Source organism: Ovis canadensis, chromosome 1, assembly GCF_042477335.2.
Source record: "Ovis canadensis isolate MfBH-ARS-UI-01 breed Bighorn chromosome 1, ARS-UI_OviCan_v2, whole genome shotgun sequence".
NCBI classification, from domain to species: Eukaryota; Metazoa; Chordata; class Mammalia; order Artiodactyla; family Bovidae; genus Ovis; species Ovis canadensis.
The window spans coordinates 50,956,372-50,976,796 of record NC_091245.1 but is presented as its reverse complement, the minus strand read 5'-3'; the positions used below and the strand labels follow the sequence as shown (position 1 = coordinate 50,976,796).

The 20,425-nt window shown below is 35.8% G+C and overlaps 1 protein-coding gene across 4 annotated transcripts in view; it reads left to right on the top strand.

Moving 5' to 3' along the window:
• The window catches only part of LRRIQ3 (leucine rich repeats and IQ motif containing 3), a 198,738-nt gene that overhangs the window by 98,227 nt on the left and 80,086 nt on the right, over positions 1–20,425 (top strand). For 3 of the 4 annotated variants that reach the window (XM_069594697.1, XM_069594703.1, XM_070292099.1), the window contains one exon: positions 17,829–17,937. In XM_069594697.1, the coding sequence (XP_069450798.1) occupies positions 17,829–17,937 (109 nt within the window). Of the gene's footprint in view, positions 1–3,832; positions 4,256–17,828; positions 17,938–20,425 lie in introns of those variants that run through there. The other variant, XM_070292159.1, reaches the window with a different exon arrangement.

Here is a 20,425-nt window from a genome sequence, read left to right as displayed (position 1 = left end):
AGCTTCACAAATGTGTGAATGGGAAGGGAACTATGAGAGGAACTATGCAAACTGAAGTTGGTTAGGGCTGTTAATGGACATTTTAGTCTTCACTTGAGTGCTTAAAATTATTATTTGGCAAAAAAAATGTCTCTCATACCTTTTAATACCATATGTGCAGCTATATATCTATTGAATTACTTAGAATTAATGTTACCTTTACTGTTCAACTTTGTATAGGATAATGGGCAATGAAATCTTAGAATGATTATTTAATTATTTATGTTGTAAAGGAGAGAGTAAAGAGTGAAATCTTATAAGCCTAAACTTGTCTACGTGTTAAAATGTCACAGAGGGCAAGAGAATGTAGAAAGTTTTCCAGAAACTGGATGAAAGAGCCTTGTTGTTGAGTTGCTCAGTCGTGTCTGACTCTTTGCGAACCCATGGACTGCAGCACCCCAGGCTTCCCTGTTATTCACCATCTCCCAGAACTTGCTCAGACTCATATCCATTGAGTCAGTGATGCCATTCAACCATCTTATCCTCTGTGGTCCCCTTCATCTCCTGCCTTCAATCTTTCCTAGCATCAGACTCTTTTCTAATGAATCAGCTCTTCATGTGAAGAGCACAATACAGGCCATTGATTCCAGTACTTTATGGGAGTTTTATAATTTTTTATCCATTTATGCTTACTCCTTGGAAGAAAAGTTATGACCAAACTATACAGTATATTAAAAAGCAGAGACATTACTTTGCCAACAAAGGTCCATCTACTCAAAGTTATTGTTTTTCCAGTAGTCATGTATGGATGTGAGAGTTGGACTATAAAGAAAGCTGAGCACTGAAGAACTGATGCTTTTGAACTGTGGTATTGGAGAAGACTTCTGGAAGTCCCTTGGATGGCAAGGAGATCAAACCAGTCAATCCTAAAGGAAATCAGTTCTCAATATTCATTGGAAGGACTGATGCTGAAGCTGAAACTCCAGTACTTTGGCCATCTGATATGAAGAACCAAATCACTGGAAAAGACCCTGATCCTGGGAAAGATTGGAAGCAGGAGGAGAAGGGGACAACAGAGGATGAGATGGTTAGATGGCATCACCGACTCATTGGACATGAGTTTGAGTTGGCTCCGGGAGTTGGTGATGGACAGGGAAGCCTGGCGTGCTGCAGTCCACGTGGTCGGAAAAAGTCAGACACGACTGAGCGACTGAACTGATGTTTTCATTGCTTCTTGCTTCCTATTCTATTATACACAATATATTTCAAATGGCTCAGTCTCCTCACCTTTCTATTCAGTCTCCTGTTTGCCCCCATGCTTTCCTTATGTGAATTAAGCATTATCACTTATTGAACATATGCCTGATTCATGTACCCAGTTTCTTCAAGATGCTTTCCAATGAGCTCAATCTTATAATATTTCATGTTCAAAAATACCATTCAGATTTGAACTTTAACGTGCATTTAAATGGCATATTAATTAAAGCAAAATTGTATAGGCTAAGAAAGAATTTGGACTTGGCCACTGGAGCAGGATGGTTATAGTGCTAGGAACTAGCAGAGGAGGGTCAGTCTGGTAAGTAGCTTCATATCTAGTGAGCTCTATTCACTGTCTACATGACTAGCAACAAATGACCTACTGATATGAAAAAGTTTAGCAAAATGAAAATTGAGTCATGTTGAGAAAAAAATCGGTATTAATGAAGTCTGTCATTAGGTATTAAAGCCTAGACAGTGCTCAACGACTTTAAAAAACAAAACAAAACAAAACAAAAAACTGGTACTTAAGACTGCATTGCTCAAATGGAGTCATGTTAAATTGTCCAAGGCACGTGTCACGTTAGAACTAGGAAACATTTCAAAGGTAGAAGGGAATGGTGAAGGCTTCAGAATGATGCAAAATACAAATTAGCATAATATTGTGTAGCTATGAGCAAAGGTAAATTAATAGGAAATTCCCAAGTATTGGTCTGAAAGACTGTCTTATTGTCTTATAGACTTCAGTCTTATCTCCTATGTTAGTTAAGTCCTAGAATTGAAAGGAGAATGGAGTCTGTATATTGGAGATTTAACTTCAAAGCAGGGAAAGGATGCTTACAGAAACTGAACATTATATCTCACCAGCACCTTTTCCTTCAGAAGAGAGCCATTTCTGCATTTTGTATAAGATTAAAATTAAACTCAGCAGAATTAACATTTGATCCTGGCTGCTGTGAATCAGCCAGTTATTGAGAGCAAAGTCTTTTTCAGAGATAGATCTAATGTATAAAATATTGCTATGTATTTCCTCCAATTCACCCCCATTTCAGCACATTGCCTTCTTTCTACAATTACACCATCATACAGCCTTCATCTCAAAGTAGGGACTAAAATGCTTTTGTTCATTCACCTTAAGGTTTTGGTGGCAAACCCAAAGCCTCCTTCCTGGAATCTCATCTTTACTTCCTATTAAGAATGAGATTATTCCCAGAATTGTACCTCTTATCTATTTCTCTCTTCAGTTTACAGCATTAAATAAAATAATAAAATCCCTGATGTGGTCCAGAACAGAGATTTCTTCTCTTTTCATATCAGAGGAAATTCCTTTCTCTCAGTTAAAATATTGTTAGTAATATTTTTCTTATATCTACTTCTATGTAAAGTTATCTACACCATACTTCCTTAGAAGGTGACTATTTTATGTAAATGTCTTTATTCTAGGAATATAAGCCACTTTATGGCAGATTGTAATTTATTTGTTTTTCCACCTTTTACCTAGCACAGTAATATGCACATAGGAGGCACTCAACAAATATTTACTGATTTAAAATTCTGTTATATGCATTTACAAGAAGTTTGAACTTAACTCATATTTTGAGTCATAATTTATAACTCATGGCATGGTTTTGGTATATTTTCTGAAAATATTAATGCACTGTGCTAACATGAAAAGAGTAGCTAATAGAATTCTGCTTATCACTGAGATCTTTGTGTGGGACAGGAATAATTAAGGTTACCATTGAAAGAAGATAGATTAAAATAAGATGCAAGTCAAAAATAAAATATAGAGTGCAAAAGGATCTAACAAAGTTTTGAACTATGTAAATAAAGCAGATTTTCTTGCTGGGCCTGTTAACAGAAGAACTTAGAACACCTTTCAAAGACAGAGAAGGAAAAGGAATACCGTACTGTGATAATTATAATAAAACTCATTATTCTGGAAATGCTATAGGCCAATGATATAAACAAACTAAGTTATATAGATAAATTAACTAATAGTAAATCCTTAATGACTTGTTAAAGTAAGTGAAAATACTCTGTTGGATAGCCTTGACTGTTCACAGCATTTCTTTTTGCTACTGTTAGAGGTAGGATGTTTGATTTAGGGGCAATTGATCTGACTTACTATACCATGTCATTTCTCCCCGAAACCTTAGGAATGCTAATATAATTTTGAAAATACAAAAAGATCCACACATTTTTAATTTGGTGGCTAGTCTTTATGTGTAAAATCACATATATTTTCCACCACTAAATATTTATAGAAAATACATACACTCATTTCATAAGAAACATCTTAAGGGAGAGTAGAGGTAGAAGAAAATGTTTAAAAATTATGCCTTTTCTTTTTAGTTTAAACTTTTGAGTTCACTGAAATGTGAAAAACCTATCAGTCATATTTTTAGATTTATTTCTATCATATAGAAAACCATGATTATTAGAATTCATGAGCACCTGAAACCAAATCTGGAGCTCACAGTCCTCAAGGCAAAATATGATGTTTGCTGACTATTGTTAAATAATGGTGCACCTCAAGAGTTTTAACTGTATTTTTTTTCCATCTTTAAACTTTATTACCTGTATTTTTCTTCAGGGTAAAAAAAAATTATGGGTCAATTTTCACTGAAGTGGGCTGGATTTATGTATTCACCTCTCATCAGTGTCAAAGGAATTGTGCCCATCATTCCCTGGACAACAGGATGAAAACCTGTCTCTGATTGGACACTAGGGATATCAGCTATACACAGAAGATAAGTGTAAAGTTGAAAAGAGAAATACACTTAATAATCATCCAAGCGTGCATGTTTTAGCTATTTGAAACTTGCATAAAAATGTTCATGAAATTATTTACTTCCTCATGCAAGAAAGCTAATATTACCATTTTTAAGTCCAGTGAAATGTACTAGCAAAAAAAAAAATTGGCTTTGCAAAGACTGCTAATGCAAAACTTCAAGCTGTCCATCTTTTTATAATAAAAAGAAGCAAAGTTAATAAAATGACCTTTCTTTACCACTTACTTAAAATGAATTTTTATTTGTTCATGGTAAGAGAGAGTAGCTATTTCAGTGTATTTTAATATTGGTCTAAGCTTTGAATGACAAAGATTTGTGTATTATGGCTCATCTGGACATTGATAGGACAAAATTTTCTCAAATCAAATTTAACACCATGACTTGGAAAATATTAATTACTGAATCACATTGCTGCTCACAGATCTATTAAGATATTTTTAGAGACATTCCATCTAAGCATGGATTTAGCTGATTATATCCATCTAGAAAGCCTGTAGAGACTCATGGTAAATTGCAGGCATTTCTTTATATTTAAGTTTTTGCTTTACAAATTATAATGATTCTGACAATACCTACTTTATTAGCTTAAGAACTGCAAATAAACCTGTTTGCTTTTGAAAGTTTTAGTAGCTACAGTTTTGAGCCGTTTACCTAGCCACAGGAGCATTTGACTTCCTGTAAATAATAAACATTTGGACCATGGCTGAAATATTTTCTACTGGAAATAAGAGCAGTAGAATTGAAGTTGTTTAGGAAGCTGTGCTGAATACATTGTGAAGTTGAATAGACTGAGATTTGTACTGAAGCTGTAGAACTTACAGGCTGGCAATTCAGAGTTAATTAAAGCACTTGGTTGAGCCTTTCTATTTATCTGTCTCAGGAGTGTGTGTACATATACTGTTTTACACACACACTAACATATTTAGACATATATATTATAAATCCTGACTATTATATAATCCACTTTTTGCTCAAAGCAGTCCCCGTAGTTTATTTTATATATATGTGTCATTTGGAGGGATGAAGCATGATTATACTGCATTTAAAACAGTTGTTTTAGTCCTTGGTATAGTAATAAAATCTTATATGAAGCAACATTTATAAATATTCTGAATTCCCCAAATGAGTATATCACTGCCAGGTACAGAAGTCTAAATCCTCAATTCTAGAAAATATTATCCAAGTAGTTGTTACCAAGTCAATTTAATATTTTATGAATATGTGTTTATAAAGCACATTTGAGTTGTACATAGTATGCTTAGCTCAGTTGGTAAGGATTCTACCTGTTATGCAGGAGATTGCGGTTCAATGCCTGGGTGGGAAAGATCCCCTGGAGAAGGAAGTGGCAACCCATTCCACTATTCTTGCCAGGAGAATCCCATGGACAGAGGAGCCTGACAGGCTACAGTTGATGGGGTCGCAAGAGTCACACAATTTAGCAACTAAACCACCACCACTTTAAAACACAATTATATCTATGGCTACTATGTTAATTTATTGAGATCTTTATGGTAAATATAAACACTTTCTCAGATTCTAAACCAATTTAAAACTTTCTATAATGTTATATCTGCTTAAGGTGTGTAGGTTAAGGACTTCCCTTGTGGCTCAGCTGGTAAAGAATCCGCCTACAATGAGGGAGACCTGGGTTTGATCCCTGGGTTGAAAAGATCCCCTGGAGAAAGGAAAGGCTACTCACTCCAGTATTCTGACCTGGAGAATTCCATGAACTGTATAGTTCATGGGATCGCAAAGAGTCGGACATGACTGAGTGGTATAGGTTAAAGAAGAATAACTTAAACATCATAAAATATTGGCAGTTTCAATTTTTGCTCTTTTTTCCTTTTTTCATAAATACAAACTTTGTTCAAATATACCTAGAAATATAGATTCTTGAGCTATGTATTTTACTGTTAATGAAATAGGTTTTTTTTTTTTCCTAAAAAATATTATTTCATTGCCAGTCATTACATTTTTCCACCAGCATGTTAGTGATCTCATTTGGGGATTACTGAAGGAAACGGCAGTCCACTTCACTACTATTGCCTGGAAAATCCCATGGACAGAGGAGCCTGGTAGGCTACAGTCCATGTGGTCGCAAAGAGTTGGACACGACTGAGCGACTTCACTAAGCAGTATTAACTTATATTACTAATGCATAGTATGTCTCTTTTCATTTCAAAATGATTAGATTTAAAAATTATTTATTTACTAAACATTATTTTAACCAATTGAATTAATACTTGGGGTGTAATAAAATGCAGATTTTTAACAGGAATGTGTTTAGCAGTCAGCCTCTGCTTTCTACTATGCTTTTTCTCACTTTCAGTATTTTTATCTTGCTTCTGATGTTTTGCATATCTATATAGAGGGTTAATAATTAAATCATGCCATATTTTGAGAAGTATATAATTTAAATATTCATGAAATAAAAACTTTGTACCTTTGCCTAGCATGGTACCATGGATATAGCTGGCACTCGATTCATATTTGTTGAAACACTAATCAAATGTCTCAATTTTTTTTTGTTGTTTGTGAATTGATACTGCAACACAGGTTGAAGAATCCAGTCAAAGTGGTGCAGGGATATTGAGATAAGTAAACTATGGCCCCAGTTCTCAGAGAGAATAATGTCTTCTAGGGATGAAAAATGCACTTAACTATTATATGAGGTAGAATGCAATAAGTGCTTGAAAGATATAAAAAATGATATTGGTTATATAGAGTTACATACTTTTTAAAATGTGATCCTTAGGTAAATCAGATACAGAATTATTTTCAATTACTACTATATAATATGTTAGCTATTAGACAATGTAAAAATGTCTTAGAAAAAAAGGATCATGAATAGAATTGCATTGTCATGTGAATAGTAATTAATCAAACATATTTCTGGAGAGATTTTTCAAAGAAGCATAAACCTGTATACTCTGAAATGTCCTCATGCTCTTCTGTTCTATAGTATCAATTATTATTATTGAAGAACTACCATTGTATTCTCTGAACTTGAAATTATAACTTACTTTGAAATCTGGAAGTTTGCAACATCTCTTTTTACTGAGTTTTTGACAACTGCTGCTACCAAGCAGTTGCTATATTGCCAGTGTCATATAGCACACTTAAGAGTGGGCCTCAATGATTTGCTTATTGGCACCCCTGATCTTGGTAAGGATAGACCTTATCCTTTAATCATTCTTCAATTGAGGGAGCATAACTTCCTATGATACTTTTTTCACGTGTTCTTTAACTGGACAATTGCAGCAAAATATAATTTCAGCTATCCTTATTTCTGTGGCTATTTTCTAAATAGACGAGAAATGTCGCATTTCATTTTATATCTACTAGGTTTCTCCTGTATTTGTTTATCCAGGTTTGTGAAATCTCTTCCCCATTTATCAAGAATATTATCTCTACATTTCTAGTCTTTTTTTTGTTATGATAAAGTAAGATTTGGATCAAATATAAGATAGTAGCATTTTTCAACTAGCAGTTAAACCTGCCAGTTGCTTAAGGGGAATATCTTAAAAAGTAACTTTTTATCATAAAACTTTTATCTTAAATCATGCCCCTTCCTCAATGGCTTTTCCTGTTAACCAACACATTGTTGAAAGCCAAAGTTAAGTGGAACTCGCCATGCATGGATCATTATCCTTTGCATTATCAAAGGTTTTGTTTGCTAAGTTAGTGACAGGATGTATAGCCAAACACTAGAGCTACTAGTTATCATTCAGACAAAAGAGAACAACATTTTTAGTTTGGATTTAGGCATATTCCTAAAGTTTTCTGAATATTATATAGAATACCTAAGATCTGGATTAGCACTTTTAAAAATCATGTTTTGGCTGAGAAGAGGAAAGGCAACAGAAATAACAACAAATGGGGTAGGACAACAGGGGCTGGTATCTAGGCTGTGTTTCTGAAGAGGTTTTTAGAAGCATCGTTAAAATGGAGACTACTTACAATGAATAATAGATAACATAGTCAAAGCAAATGCTTGTTAGGTATACGATACTACAGATAGTATAGGCATAAATAGATAACATACCAATGAGTCTTCATTAACAATCTGCTTTAATTAAAAACATAATTTCCTTTAAAGTCAGTTCAGTTCAGTTCAGTTCAGTCACTCAGTCGTGTCCAACTCTTTGCGACCTCATGAATCACAGCACGCCAGGCTTCCCTGTCCATCACCAACTCCCGGAGTTCACTCAGACTCACATCCGTCGAGTCAGTGATGCCACCCAGCCATCTCATCCTCTGTCGTCCCTTTCTCCTCCTGCCCTCAATCCCTCCCAGCATCAGAGTCTTTTCCAATGAGTCAACTCTTCGCATGAGGTGGCCAAAGTACTGGAGTTTCAGCTTTAGCATCATTCCTTCCAAAGAAATCCCAGGGCTGATCTTCAGAATGGACTGGTTGGATCTCCTTGCAGCCCAAGGGACTCTCAAGAGTCTTCTCCAACACCACAGTTCAAAAGCATCAATTCTTCGGTGCTCAGCCTTCCTCACAGTCCAACTCTCACATCCATACATAACTACTGGAAAAATCATAGCCTTGAATAGACAGACCTTAGTTGGCAAAGTAATGTCTCTGCTTTTCAATATGCTCTCTAGGTTGGTCATAACTTTCCTTGCAAGGAGTAAGTGTCTTTTAATTTCATGGCTGCAGTCACCATCTGCAGTGATTTTGGAGCCCCTCCAAAATAAAGTCTGACACTGTTTCCACTGTTTCTCCATCTATTTCCCATGAAGTGATGGGACCGGATGCCATGATCTTCATTTTCGGAATGTTGAGCTTTAAGCCAACTTTTTCACTCTCCACTTTCACTTTCATCAAGAGGCTTTTTAGTTCCTCTTCACTTTCTGCCATAAGGGTGGTGTCATCTGCATATCTGAGATGATTGATATTTCTCCTGGCAATCTTGATTCCAGCTTGTGCTTCTTCCAGCCCAGCATTTCTCATGATGTACTCTGCATATAAGTTAAATAAGTAGGGTGACAATATACAGCCTTGACGTACTGCTTATCCTATTTGGAACCAGTCTGTTGTTCCATGTCCAGTTCTAACTGTTGCTTCCTGACCTGCATATAAGTTTCTCAAGAGGCAGGTCAGGTGGTCTGGTATTCCCATCTCTCTCAGAATTTTCCGCAGTTGATTGTGATCCACACAGTCAAAGGCTTTGGCATAGTCAATAAAGCAGAAACAGATGTTTTTTCTGGAACTCTCTTGCTTTTCTGATGATCCAGTGGAGATGTTGGCAATTTGATCTCTGGTTCCTCTGCCTTTTCTAAATCCTGCTTGAAAATCTGGAAGTTCACTGTTCATGTATTGCTGAAGCCTGGCTTGGAGAATTTAGAGCATTATTTTACTAGCGTGTGAGGTGAGTGCAATTGTGCAGTAGATTGAGCATTCTTTGGCATTGCCTTTCTTTGGGATTGGAATGAAAGCTGAGCTTTTCCAGTCCTGTGGCCACTGCTGAGTTTTCCAAATTTGCTGGCATATTGAGTGCAGCACTTTCACAGTATCATCTTTCAGGATTTGAAACAGCTCAACTGGAATTCCATCCCCTCCACTAGCTTTGTTTGTAGTGATGCTTTCTAAGGCCCATTTGACTTCACATTCCAGGATGTCTGGCTCTAGGTGAGTGATCACACCACTGTGATTATCTGGGTCGTGACGATCTTTTTTGTACAGTTTTTCTGTGTATTCCTGCCACCTCTTCTTAATATCTTCTGCTTCTGTTAGGTCCATACCATTTCTGTCCTTTATCAAACCTATCTTTGCATGAAATGTTCCCTTGGTGTCTCTAATTTTCTTGAAGAGATCTCTAGTCTTTCCCATTCTGTTGTTTTCCTCTATTTCTTTGCATTGATCGCTGAGGAAGGCTTTCTTGTCTCTCCTTGCTATTCTTTGGAACTCTGCATTGGCCTCCTCAGACAGCCATTTTGCTTTTTTGCGTTTCTTTTCCATGGGGATGGTCTTGATCCCTGTCTCCTGTACAATGTCTCGAACCTCCGTCCATACTGCAGATAGTATAGGCATAAATAGATAACACACCAATAAGTCTTCATTAACAATCTGCTTTTATTAAAGACATAGTTTCCTTTAAAGTCAAAGGACTCTTATTTGCATAATATATATTGTGAAAACAAAGCCAACAATCTTCAGAACATGTAACTACACTAAATTTAGAACTCAGACCACTAAGGATTGGAAATGAATCTTGATTTTCAGAGACAGAAAGTTTAACTTAAAATATTTACCCTTGATCTAGAAAGAAGACTGAGGAAATTGTTACCACTGTCACCATTCTTGGGAAGAGGAATTAAATTACTAGTACAGTCAGCCATCTGAATTTTACAACCATGTACTTATATGGTTTGTCAATTACAAGGAACTCCATGGATCCTCAGTTAATCTATTCTAATTTTCCTTAACACTCTTGAGTTTTTTTCCTCATTATAATTGAATGAGATTTATTCATATACAGATTATCTCTCCCTATTTTAACACTACTTACCGATGATTTTTTTTTTTTCTTGGCTTCTCTACTCAGTATTTTCAAGGAAGAACTCTTTCATTGTGATTTTTGTTCTCTGGCTTATTGTGATGTAGAAATCAAAAGAACAGGTACATAGAGAGATGTACCTGAATCATATATGTGTGTGTGTGTGTATAAATATATATATATATCATAATTGTTTTCACCAGATGGTTATGTTTTTCTGTGGGTAGTACATTGAGAAATGGTAAAGTTAAAGAGCCTTCAGGAAATTTAGAGAGTCTCTGTTGATGTATATGATAAAATGCTTAGAAGAAAGGAATAGGAGAATTGTAAAGGGTTGCTCAGTGAAATGCTTTGGAATAGACCTAGAGTAGGAAAAATTTCAGGAATTAAAGAACTGATTATTTTAAAGTGTTACTTGGGTTCAGTTCAGTTCAGTTCAGTCGCTCAGTCGTGTCTGACTCTTTGCGACCCCATGAATCACAGCACGCCAGGCCTCCCTGTCCATCACCCACTCCCAGAGTTCACTTAGACTCACATCCATCGAGTCAGTGATGCCATCCAGCCATCTCATCCTCTGTCGTCCCCTTCTCCTCCTGCCCCCAATCCCTCCCAGCATCAGGGTCTTTTCCAATGAGTCAACATTATTTGGGTAGAGTCTTTTAAAAAAATAAAATAAAAATTAAAAAAACATAAAAAATATAAACTAGCAATTTAGGAAAATGGCATTTTTCATTTCAGTCCCAAAGGCAATGCCAAAGAATTTTCAAACTATCGTACTGTTGTACTCATTTCACGTACTAGCACGGTAATGCCCAAAATCTTTCAAGCTAGGCTTTCACAGTATGTGAACCGAGAACTTTGAGATGTTCAAGCTGGATTTAGAAAAGGCAGAGGAACCGTAGATCAAATTGCAAACCTATGTTGGAGCATAGAAAAAGCAAGGGAAACACCATCCTCTTATGTTTCATTGACCATGTAAAAGCCTTTGACTGTGTGGATCACAGCAAACTATGGACAATTCTTAAAGAGATGGAAATACCAGACCATGTTACCTGTCTCCTGAGAAACTTATTTGCAGGACAAGAAGGAACAGTTTGAACTGGACATGGAACAATGGACTGGTTCAGATTCGGGAAAGCGTTACATCGAGGCTATATATTGTCACTTTGCTTTTTAAACTTCTATGCAGAGTAAATCATGTGAAATCCTGGGCTGGATAACTCACAATCTGGAATCAAGATTGCCAGGAGGAATATAAACTTCAGATATGCAGATGATATCACTCTCATGGCAGAAAGTGAAGAATTAAAGAGCCTCTTGATGAGGGGAAAGAGGGGAGTGCAAAAAGTTGGCTTAATACTCAGCATTCAAAAAACAAAAATCATGGTATCTGGTCCCATTACTTCATGGCAAATAGATGGGGAAAAACATGGAAGCAATGACAGATATTATTTTCTTGGGCTCCAAAGCCACTGTGGACATTGACTGCAGCCATGAAATTAAAAGATGCTGCCTCCTTGGAAGAAAACCTATGAAAAACCTAGACAGCATATTAAAAAGAAGAGAATTCACTTTGCTGACAAATGTCCATCTAGTCATAGCTATGGTTTTTCCAGTAGTCATGTATGGTTATGAGAGTTGAACCATAAAGAAGGCTGAGTGCCAAAGAATTTATGCTTTTGAGTTGTGCTGCTGGAGAAGACTCCTAAGAGTCCCTTGGACTAAGGAGATCAAACCACTCAATCCTAAAGGAAATCAGCCCTGAATATTCACTGGAAGGACTGATGCTGAAGCTGAAATACTTTGGCCACTGAAGTGAAGAGTCAGCTCATTGGAAAAGACCCTGATGCTGGAAAAAATTGAGGGCAGGAGGAGAAGGGGCAGCAGAGGATGAGATGGTTGGATGGCATCTTTGACTCAATGGACATAAGTTTGAGCAAACAGTGGGAGACAGTGAAGGACAGGGAAGTCTGGCGTGCTGCAGTTCATGGGGTCACAAAGTGCTGAACAAGACTTAGCGACCGAACAGCAATGTCTAGTTGTTAGACTATTTCCAAAAAACTGGAGTTTGTGTTATGTTAGCCAATGTTCCTAAACCTCCACTCATTGCTTCTAGCACTTCTCTTTAATGCTATTCATTCCACATGTAATAAATAATTATTGAGTATGTGCTGAGTGCCAAGGGCCACTCTTTACTTTGAGTAAACAAGATAAGCAAAGTTCATAGTACTTTGTGGACTAGATTCTAAGAAAAAATAGATAACCTTAGTAAACAAATACAATTGTGATAAATGTTATGAATTAAATAAGGTGCTGAGATAGAGAATAATAGGAGGATGCCTACTTCTCATAAGATTTTCACAAAATGTTTTTTTTCTGAGGGGATAATATTTAAAATTAAGACATAAAGGATAAGAAGCTAGTCATGAAAAGTATAGGAAGGAGAGTGTTCTAGGCAGAGGAAAGAGCTTACACAAGGAACTGAGGCATGTAGTAGCTTGTTTAGTTGGATTGGGTTCAAGGGACTGAATGAAATCCATATACTAGGAGTATAATTAACCATGTTGAGTAGCACAAGATAGTTTGATTGTGTATTTGAGAGCCATATTTTACTGAGTTTTTGTGTCTCATAATTAGGATTTGGACATAGTAAGGACCTTGGAGAGACATTACTTTGCCGACTAAGGTTCGTCTAGTCAAGGCTATGTTTTTTCCTGTGATCATGTATGGATGCGAGAGTTGGACTGTGAAGAAGGCTAAGCACCAAAGAATTGATGCTTTTGAACTGTGGTGTTGGAGAAGACTCTTGAGAGTACCTTGGACTGCAAGGAGATCCAACCAGTCCATTCTGAAGGAGATCAGTCCTGGGATTTCTTTGGAAGGAATGATGCTAAAGCTGAAACTCCAGTACTTTGGCCACCTCATGCAAAGAGTTGACTCATTGGAAAAGACTCTGATGCTGGGAGGGATAGGGGGCAGGAGGAGAAGGGGATGACAGAGGATGAGATGGCTGGATGGCATCACTGACTCAATGGACGTGAATCTGAGTGAACTCCAGGAGTTGGTGATGGACAGGGAGGCCCGGCGTGCTGTGATTCATGGGGTCGCAAAGAGTCGGACATGACTGAGCGAATAAACTGAAGGACCTTGGATGGCCGTTATGGGATTTTAAAGCCAAAGAAAAACAATGCTCAGAGTTACCTTTTGACAAATGTAAATATATCTTGTGAGAGCAAGGCAGAGACCAATAGGAAACCAGTGATATTTCTGTTTGGAAGAGATGATTATAGATTGTACTAGAAAAGTGAAGTGAAGTCAGAGAGAAGCAAACAGATTTGAAATAGATTTAGAAAGTAGAATTGCCGAGATTTGCTGATGACTTAAAGTGTTTCAGAAAAAGGATAAAATAGAGATGAAATTCTAAATTTCTATGATTTGAAGAAGAGAATGGTATCCTTTTAGAAGATAAGGAAGATCGAAGTTGGAGGACATGAGAAGCCTGGATCTCTATTACCTCTTCTCTACACTTATGCATAGCTTATTTATGTAGGTCTTATTTTAAAAATAACTCAGTAGGTAGGCTCCTTTCTTTTCATAGTCCAGGGTATCTTTAATCTGAAAATCTGTTGCCCTGACCTGACATAGTACTTTGCTATGGTTCTGATCAGAAATAAATATAGTAAGACTTTCATTTCCCTCATTCTAGATAGAATGCTTAATACAGCATAAAAGTCATCGCACAATAGACTTTTACTATAGTCTTAATTAAAATATTTTTACCATTCATGTTTTCAATAATATTATTTTAGTGATTAAATGTATTTTCCCAACTGCAATATTTGTTCCTATTAAAATTCATCTATTTCAATTTGACCCATTGCTCCATCTATCTGTAATCTTTTAAATTTGTCTGATCTTAACTGATTTTGTTCTTTTACCCCCTCTTTTGAAAATTTGATAAGAATTTTCCTTACAGTTTTAGTCACATCATTCAGATAAATATTGATCAGCATAGGGCTAAGAATATGTCCATGTATCATGACATTAGAGAGTTCCCTTCATTTTATTAATCCATACTCTTTTCCATATGATAACCCGACATCTCTGATCTGTATCTAATCGTATTATCTTTCAATAAAGTAGTGAAAGTATTTATCAAACGTTGTTGGGTCTATCTTATAAAGGGTATTTGAACCTGATCCTGACTCTGTTTAAAATTATACCTGATGTAATTAGTTTGTTTTCAATATATACTGCTCCTTGGTGATTATTTCTTTTCTAAATGCTACCAAAAATCCTTAAAATATTTCCCTAAGTTATTGAAGACCAGTGTAAGGTTAAGGCACTTTAGTTAATAGAATATCTTTTCCATTATTGAAAACAAGATACTTATTAGATTATCTCCAGTGTTATCATGACTTGCTTTCTCTGTGATTTTGAAGATCAATCAATAAATGGGTACATCCTTCCTTTTTTTAATTGTAGTATATAAAACAAAAATCCAATTTTATTTATATTAACAGCTTATATAAATCTCAGTTCATTTGAAGTTTTAGACTCTGATCATCTTTCTATGGATTTGTTTCACATTACATATGCACCCTGTGTCATGGATTCTTCTTTTATAAAATCCAAGGAAGGAAAAATTATTTTAAATGATGACAAACAATGATATGTGAATTATATATTAAAAAGTATAAGGGGGCAAACGAATATATATATTGATTTGACTTGAGGGCTTTAAAATTACATGATTCTGCAAATAAACTTTATTTTTAATAGAGTTTGGCTACTCAAATTTGACAAATATATACATTTAAAATTTTTTCTATTCTTCTGGAGGGGTAAAGGAATAAGTACTAGTAGAAAAAGAATTGTTAAATGTACCATTTCATTCTACTTTTATTATTTTCTTATAAGGAGAATGTAAGTGTGAGATCGTAAAGAAAGAAACAGTCCATTTCTATCACTGAATTAGAATTTGAATTGATTTTTAACATATGATGAGTTGCATTGTTAAGAGGGAGAGACAGAACGTGGTTACCAAAACAGAGCAAAATTCATAGAAGTAAAAGGATACAAGAATGATATATGTCATGAAGAAGATTGATGGACAAATTTGAGATTGAAAAAGCCTTTGAAATTGATTGTTAAGATTTGGTTGCAAAACAGTAGTCTACATTTTTCTGTCATACTTTGTTTAGTGGAGAGAATTGAGCCCAAATGAAAATAGAACCAGCATTACTTAAAATATTGCCATTCTTTGATAATGTGTTACTGTGTATTACTATAATTATTCTTGATAACCTTAAGAAAAATTTCTAAATATAGAGAGAATAGGTGAGCTCAAAAGTAGCTACCTATTTGTCTTTCTAGCAAAAAGTAGTACTTTTGTCATGTAAGAAACTAAAGTAGTGTTGAGTAAAAGTTATTAAGGAAGGATTTTTTAGAGCAGAATAAAAATTGAGATTCATTCCAGGACCAGATAATACAGAGTACCTAACACAAACATTAAAAAGAAAATTCCTTGCATAATGAGTCACTACATAGAGACTGTGCTTTCAAAAAATAATTTAGAGGACATATAAAATTTTAAAGATAAAAAGAAATTCAAGGATATTTAATTAAATATGTCTATTATATGGTACAGAAATTTGTTCATAAAATTGTGAATACAGGGGACTAGAACACATATCCAAGTGTTCCTTCTAAACTGTAGAGTAAAAGAGGTTTTGACAACTGGAAAGTTAAGGCAAGGGGACTATGAAAAAAAAATCTGTTTAAAAATTCTATCACCTATCATATATTAGAGAATTTCTGTGAGTTTCTCCCCTTGGATGAAGGTACTATTATTCCCAAGAACTAGAAATAAGTACTAAAAGGTTTAGAGGAAAGATATGACATCAAAACTCTTGAGTATGTTGTGTCTGTGAGATTTTCAAAAGAGCTCAGTTAATAATGGTTCTGAGTGTTACATAAATTAATATCTATTAAGAGCGTAAGATAATGGCAAATATGATAAACACTATACAAGTATTTGATAAACAAATATACAGAACCAAATTTCAGAAAAGAGATCTTCCTGAGGACACACACATACACATATATATGTGTGTGTGTAAATATATATATATTTACAAATTCACAAATATATTTACAAATTACAAATATATTTATGATTCACAAATATATATATATATATACACACATACACATATAAATATATATGTCTAATCAAAATTTAGACCAATGAATCATCAAAATTTAGACCAGTGGCTCTCATCAAGGAAAGCATAATATCCTGGAAAGGTTTTTCCTAATACAAGCGTTTGTCCCTTCCTAAAATTCTGATATAGATATGTATATATATATATATTTTTTTTTTTTTTCTGTAGCAATGTGTTAGTTGTGTACGAATGTCTGTCCTTCTCTTCTTTTTTGGTAACAGACCCACCATTTTACTCCAGGAAGTAAAGTCCATAGCACAAAGGCTGCATTTCTTGCCTTCTCAGTTTCAGTTGTGGGAAGTCAATGAGATGTGAACAGAAGTTACTGGAAGGGCCTCTAGGAAAGTTCCTTAAGACAACATGGCCTGTGCCCTTTTATCATTTTATCCTTTGTTCCATCTTGCTGACTGAAATATAGATATGATATTTGATGCTCAAGTAGTTATCTGTACCAATCCTGAATGGACTGTGAAGAAAGAGATAACACAGTATCAATTATTAAATCATTCCCAACCAGTTTACAGGGATTGTATGGTTTACATCTGCTCTCCACAGAGCTCCTTATCAGCATGCTACTTATTATCCTTTCCACATATACTTTTAAGGCTTGTGATAATTCTGGCCCCAGTTATTTCTTCCTGTTTTACTGTCTTTTAGTGTTCTGTGAAATAATTTTGTCCCTTCTTTCTTAGAATCTTCCTTCAGGCTCTCTGAAGGAAAGCTTCTTGCTTCTTTTGTTTATTCTTATTTCTTCTCCCTTCGAGTTCCTTTGTCATGTCACCCTCCTGACAGATCCCCTTTCCCTTCCCCTCAGTCTCTGTTAGAACATTGTCTTAAGTATATCATCAGCTCTTAATAGGCGGGCTGTTTATCAGAATCATACAAAATGGAACTCTTTTCATCCATTTTAAACTCTGCCTACCTCACAGAGGTTTTGATGTTGTTTTTTAAAATAAAAGTCAATCATGATAATGTATTATAATACATGTGAGAGTTCTTTGAGAACTCTAAAACATATATGAGATATTATCATTGTTGTCATTGCTTTTATTTTGTTTCCACAGAGTATATATTCTCCTGTTGATTTAAAATATTCTACTGAACAGAGAAAACATGTTTCTTCTATTTTATATGAATTAAAAACAAGAAAACCAAGATATCTCATTCAAAAAGGTTAGTTATATGAATTTTTAAATTATATTTAATAAACATATTTTGATGAAGAGTAATTATATTTGTTAAACATTGGGCATGTTAATTTGAACTATAAATATAACTCCATGAAATATATGTTGAGACTTCTAAATAGAATATCTATATTTCATTTAATATTCTATAAATATATATATATATATATTCAGAAAGTTGTTTCATGAATATAAAAGCCCTGATTTTGACTAGCAGTTGGGAATTAGAAATAAGTATTATCAAGAAGGGCTCCCTCAGTGGGTCAGCAGTAAAGAATCTACCTACAATGCAGGAGACGCAGAGATGTAGATTTGTTCTCTGGGTCAGGAAGATCCCCTGAAAGAGGGCATGGCAACCCACTCTACTATTCTTGCTGGGAAAATCCCATGGAAGAGGACCGTAGCAGACTACAATATGTGGGGTTGCAGAGTTGGACTCACTGAGCAACTGAAAACACACACACACATTAGCAAGAACCATATTGATTTTTTTGGTTACTGTATAACTGTGTCAGCATGGTACATCCTTCAGGAAATCTGTCAATTATCAGATTAATATAAATCATTTAAATTAAAAATGATATAAAATATCTTTTAGACTTGAAGATAATTATTTCTTATTACACAAAAACTTTTATCTTAATAACATTTTGGTCATCATATCTGTGCATGCATGCTAAGTCGCCTCAATTATGTCTGACTCTTTGCAACCGTATGGTCTGTAGCTCACCAGGCTTCTCTGTCCATTGGCTTCTCCAGGCAAGAATACTGGAGTGGGTTGCCATGCCATCATCTAGTGGATCTTCCCAACACAGGGCTCGAACTCTTATCTCTTATTCTCCTGCATTAGCAAATGAGTTCTTTACCCCTAACGCCACCATCATATGTGTACTTGTTTTTATTTTGCTTTTACAGAATTTCATCTGGTAAAATGTTGCACTTTCTTTATCTCTGTCTTTCACAGAAGACTGATAAAACCAGTTCTGTAAAATAATTCAGTTCAGTTCAGTTCAGTCGCTCAGTCGTGTCTGACTCTTTGTGACCCCATGAATTGCAGCACGCCAGGCCTCCCTGTCCATTACCAACTCCCAGAGTTCACTCAGATTCACATCCATCGAGTCAGTGATGCCATCCAGCCATCTCATCCTCTGTCGTCCCCTTCTCCTCCTGCCCCCAATCCCTCCCAACATCAAAGTCATTTCCAGTGAGTCAACTCTTCACATGAGGTGGCCAAAGTACTGGAGTTTCAGCTTTAGCATCATCCTTCCAAAGAAATCCCAGGGCTAATCTTTAGAATGGACTGTTTGGATCTCCTTTGGGTCCAAATTAGAAGGGCATTGCTTTTTTTTTTTTTTCCCTCAAAGTTTCTCTTCAGTTCAGTTCAGTTCAGTCACTCAGTTGTGTTTGACTCTTTGTGACCCCATGGACTGCAACATGCCAGGCCTCCATGTCCATCACCAACTCCCAGGGTTTTTTTCAAACTCATGTCAATTGAGTCAGTGATGACATCCAACCATCACATCCTCTGTCTTCCCCTGCTCCTCCTGCCTTAAATCTTTCCCAGCATCAGGGTCTTTTCAAATGAGTCAGCTCTTCTCATCAGTGGCCAAATATTGGAGCTTCAGCTTCGACATCAGTTCTTCTAGTGAACACTCAGGGCTGATCTCCTTCAGGATTGACTGATTAGATCTCCTTGCAATCCAAAGGACTCACAGGAATCTTTGCCAATACCACAGTTCAAAGCATCAATTCTTCGGCGGTCAGCTTTCTTTATAGTCCAACTCTCACATCCATACGTGACTACTGGAAAACCGTAGCCTTGACTAGACAGATCTTTGTTGACAAATAATGTCTCTGCTTTTTAATATGCTGTCTAGGTTGGTCATACTTTCCTGTCAAGGAATAAGTGTCTTTAATTTCATGGCTGCAGTTGCCATCTGCAGTGATTTTGGAGCCTCCAAAAATAAAGTCTGCCACTGTTTCCACTGTTTCTCCATCTATTTCTCATGAAATGATGGGACCAGATGCCATAAACAGTTTTCTGAAAGTTCAGCTTTAAGCCCACTTTTTCACTCTCTTCTTTCACTTTCATGAGGAAGCTCTTTAGTTCTTTTTCACTTTCAGCCATGAGGTTGGTGTCATCTACATATCTGAGGTTATTGATATTTTTCCCAGCAATCTTAATTCCAGCTTGTGCTTCTTCCAGCCCAGCATTTCTCATGATGTACTCTGCATATAAGTTAAATAAGCAGGGTGACAATATATAGCCTTGTCGTACTCCTTTTCCTATTTGGAACCAGTCTGTTGTTCCATGTCCCACTCTAACTGTTGCTTCCTGACCTGCATACAGATTGCTCAAGAGGCAGGTCACGTGGTCTTGTATTCCCATCTCTTTCAGAATTTTCCACAGTTTATTGTGATCCACACAGTCAAAGGCTTTGGCATAGTCTTTAAGGCAGAAATAGATGTTTTTC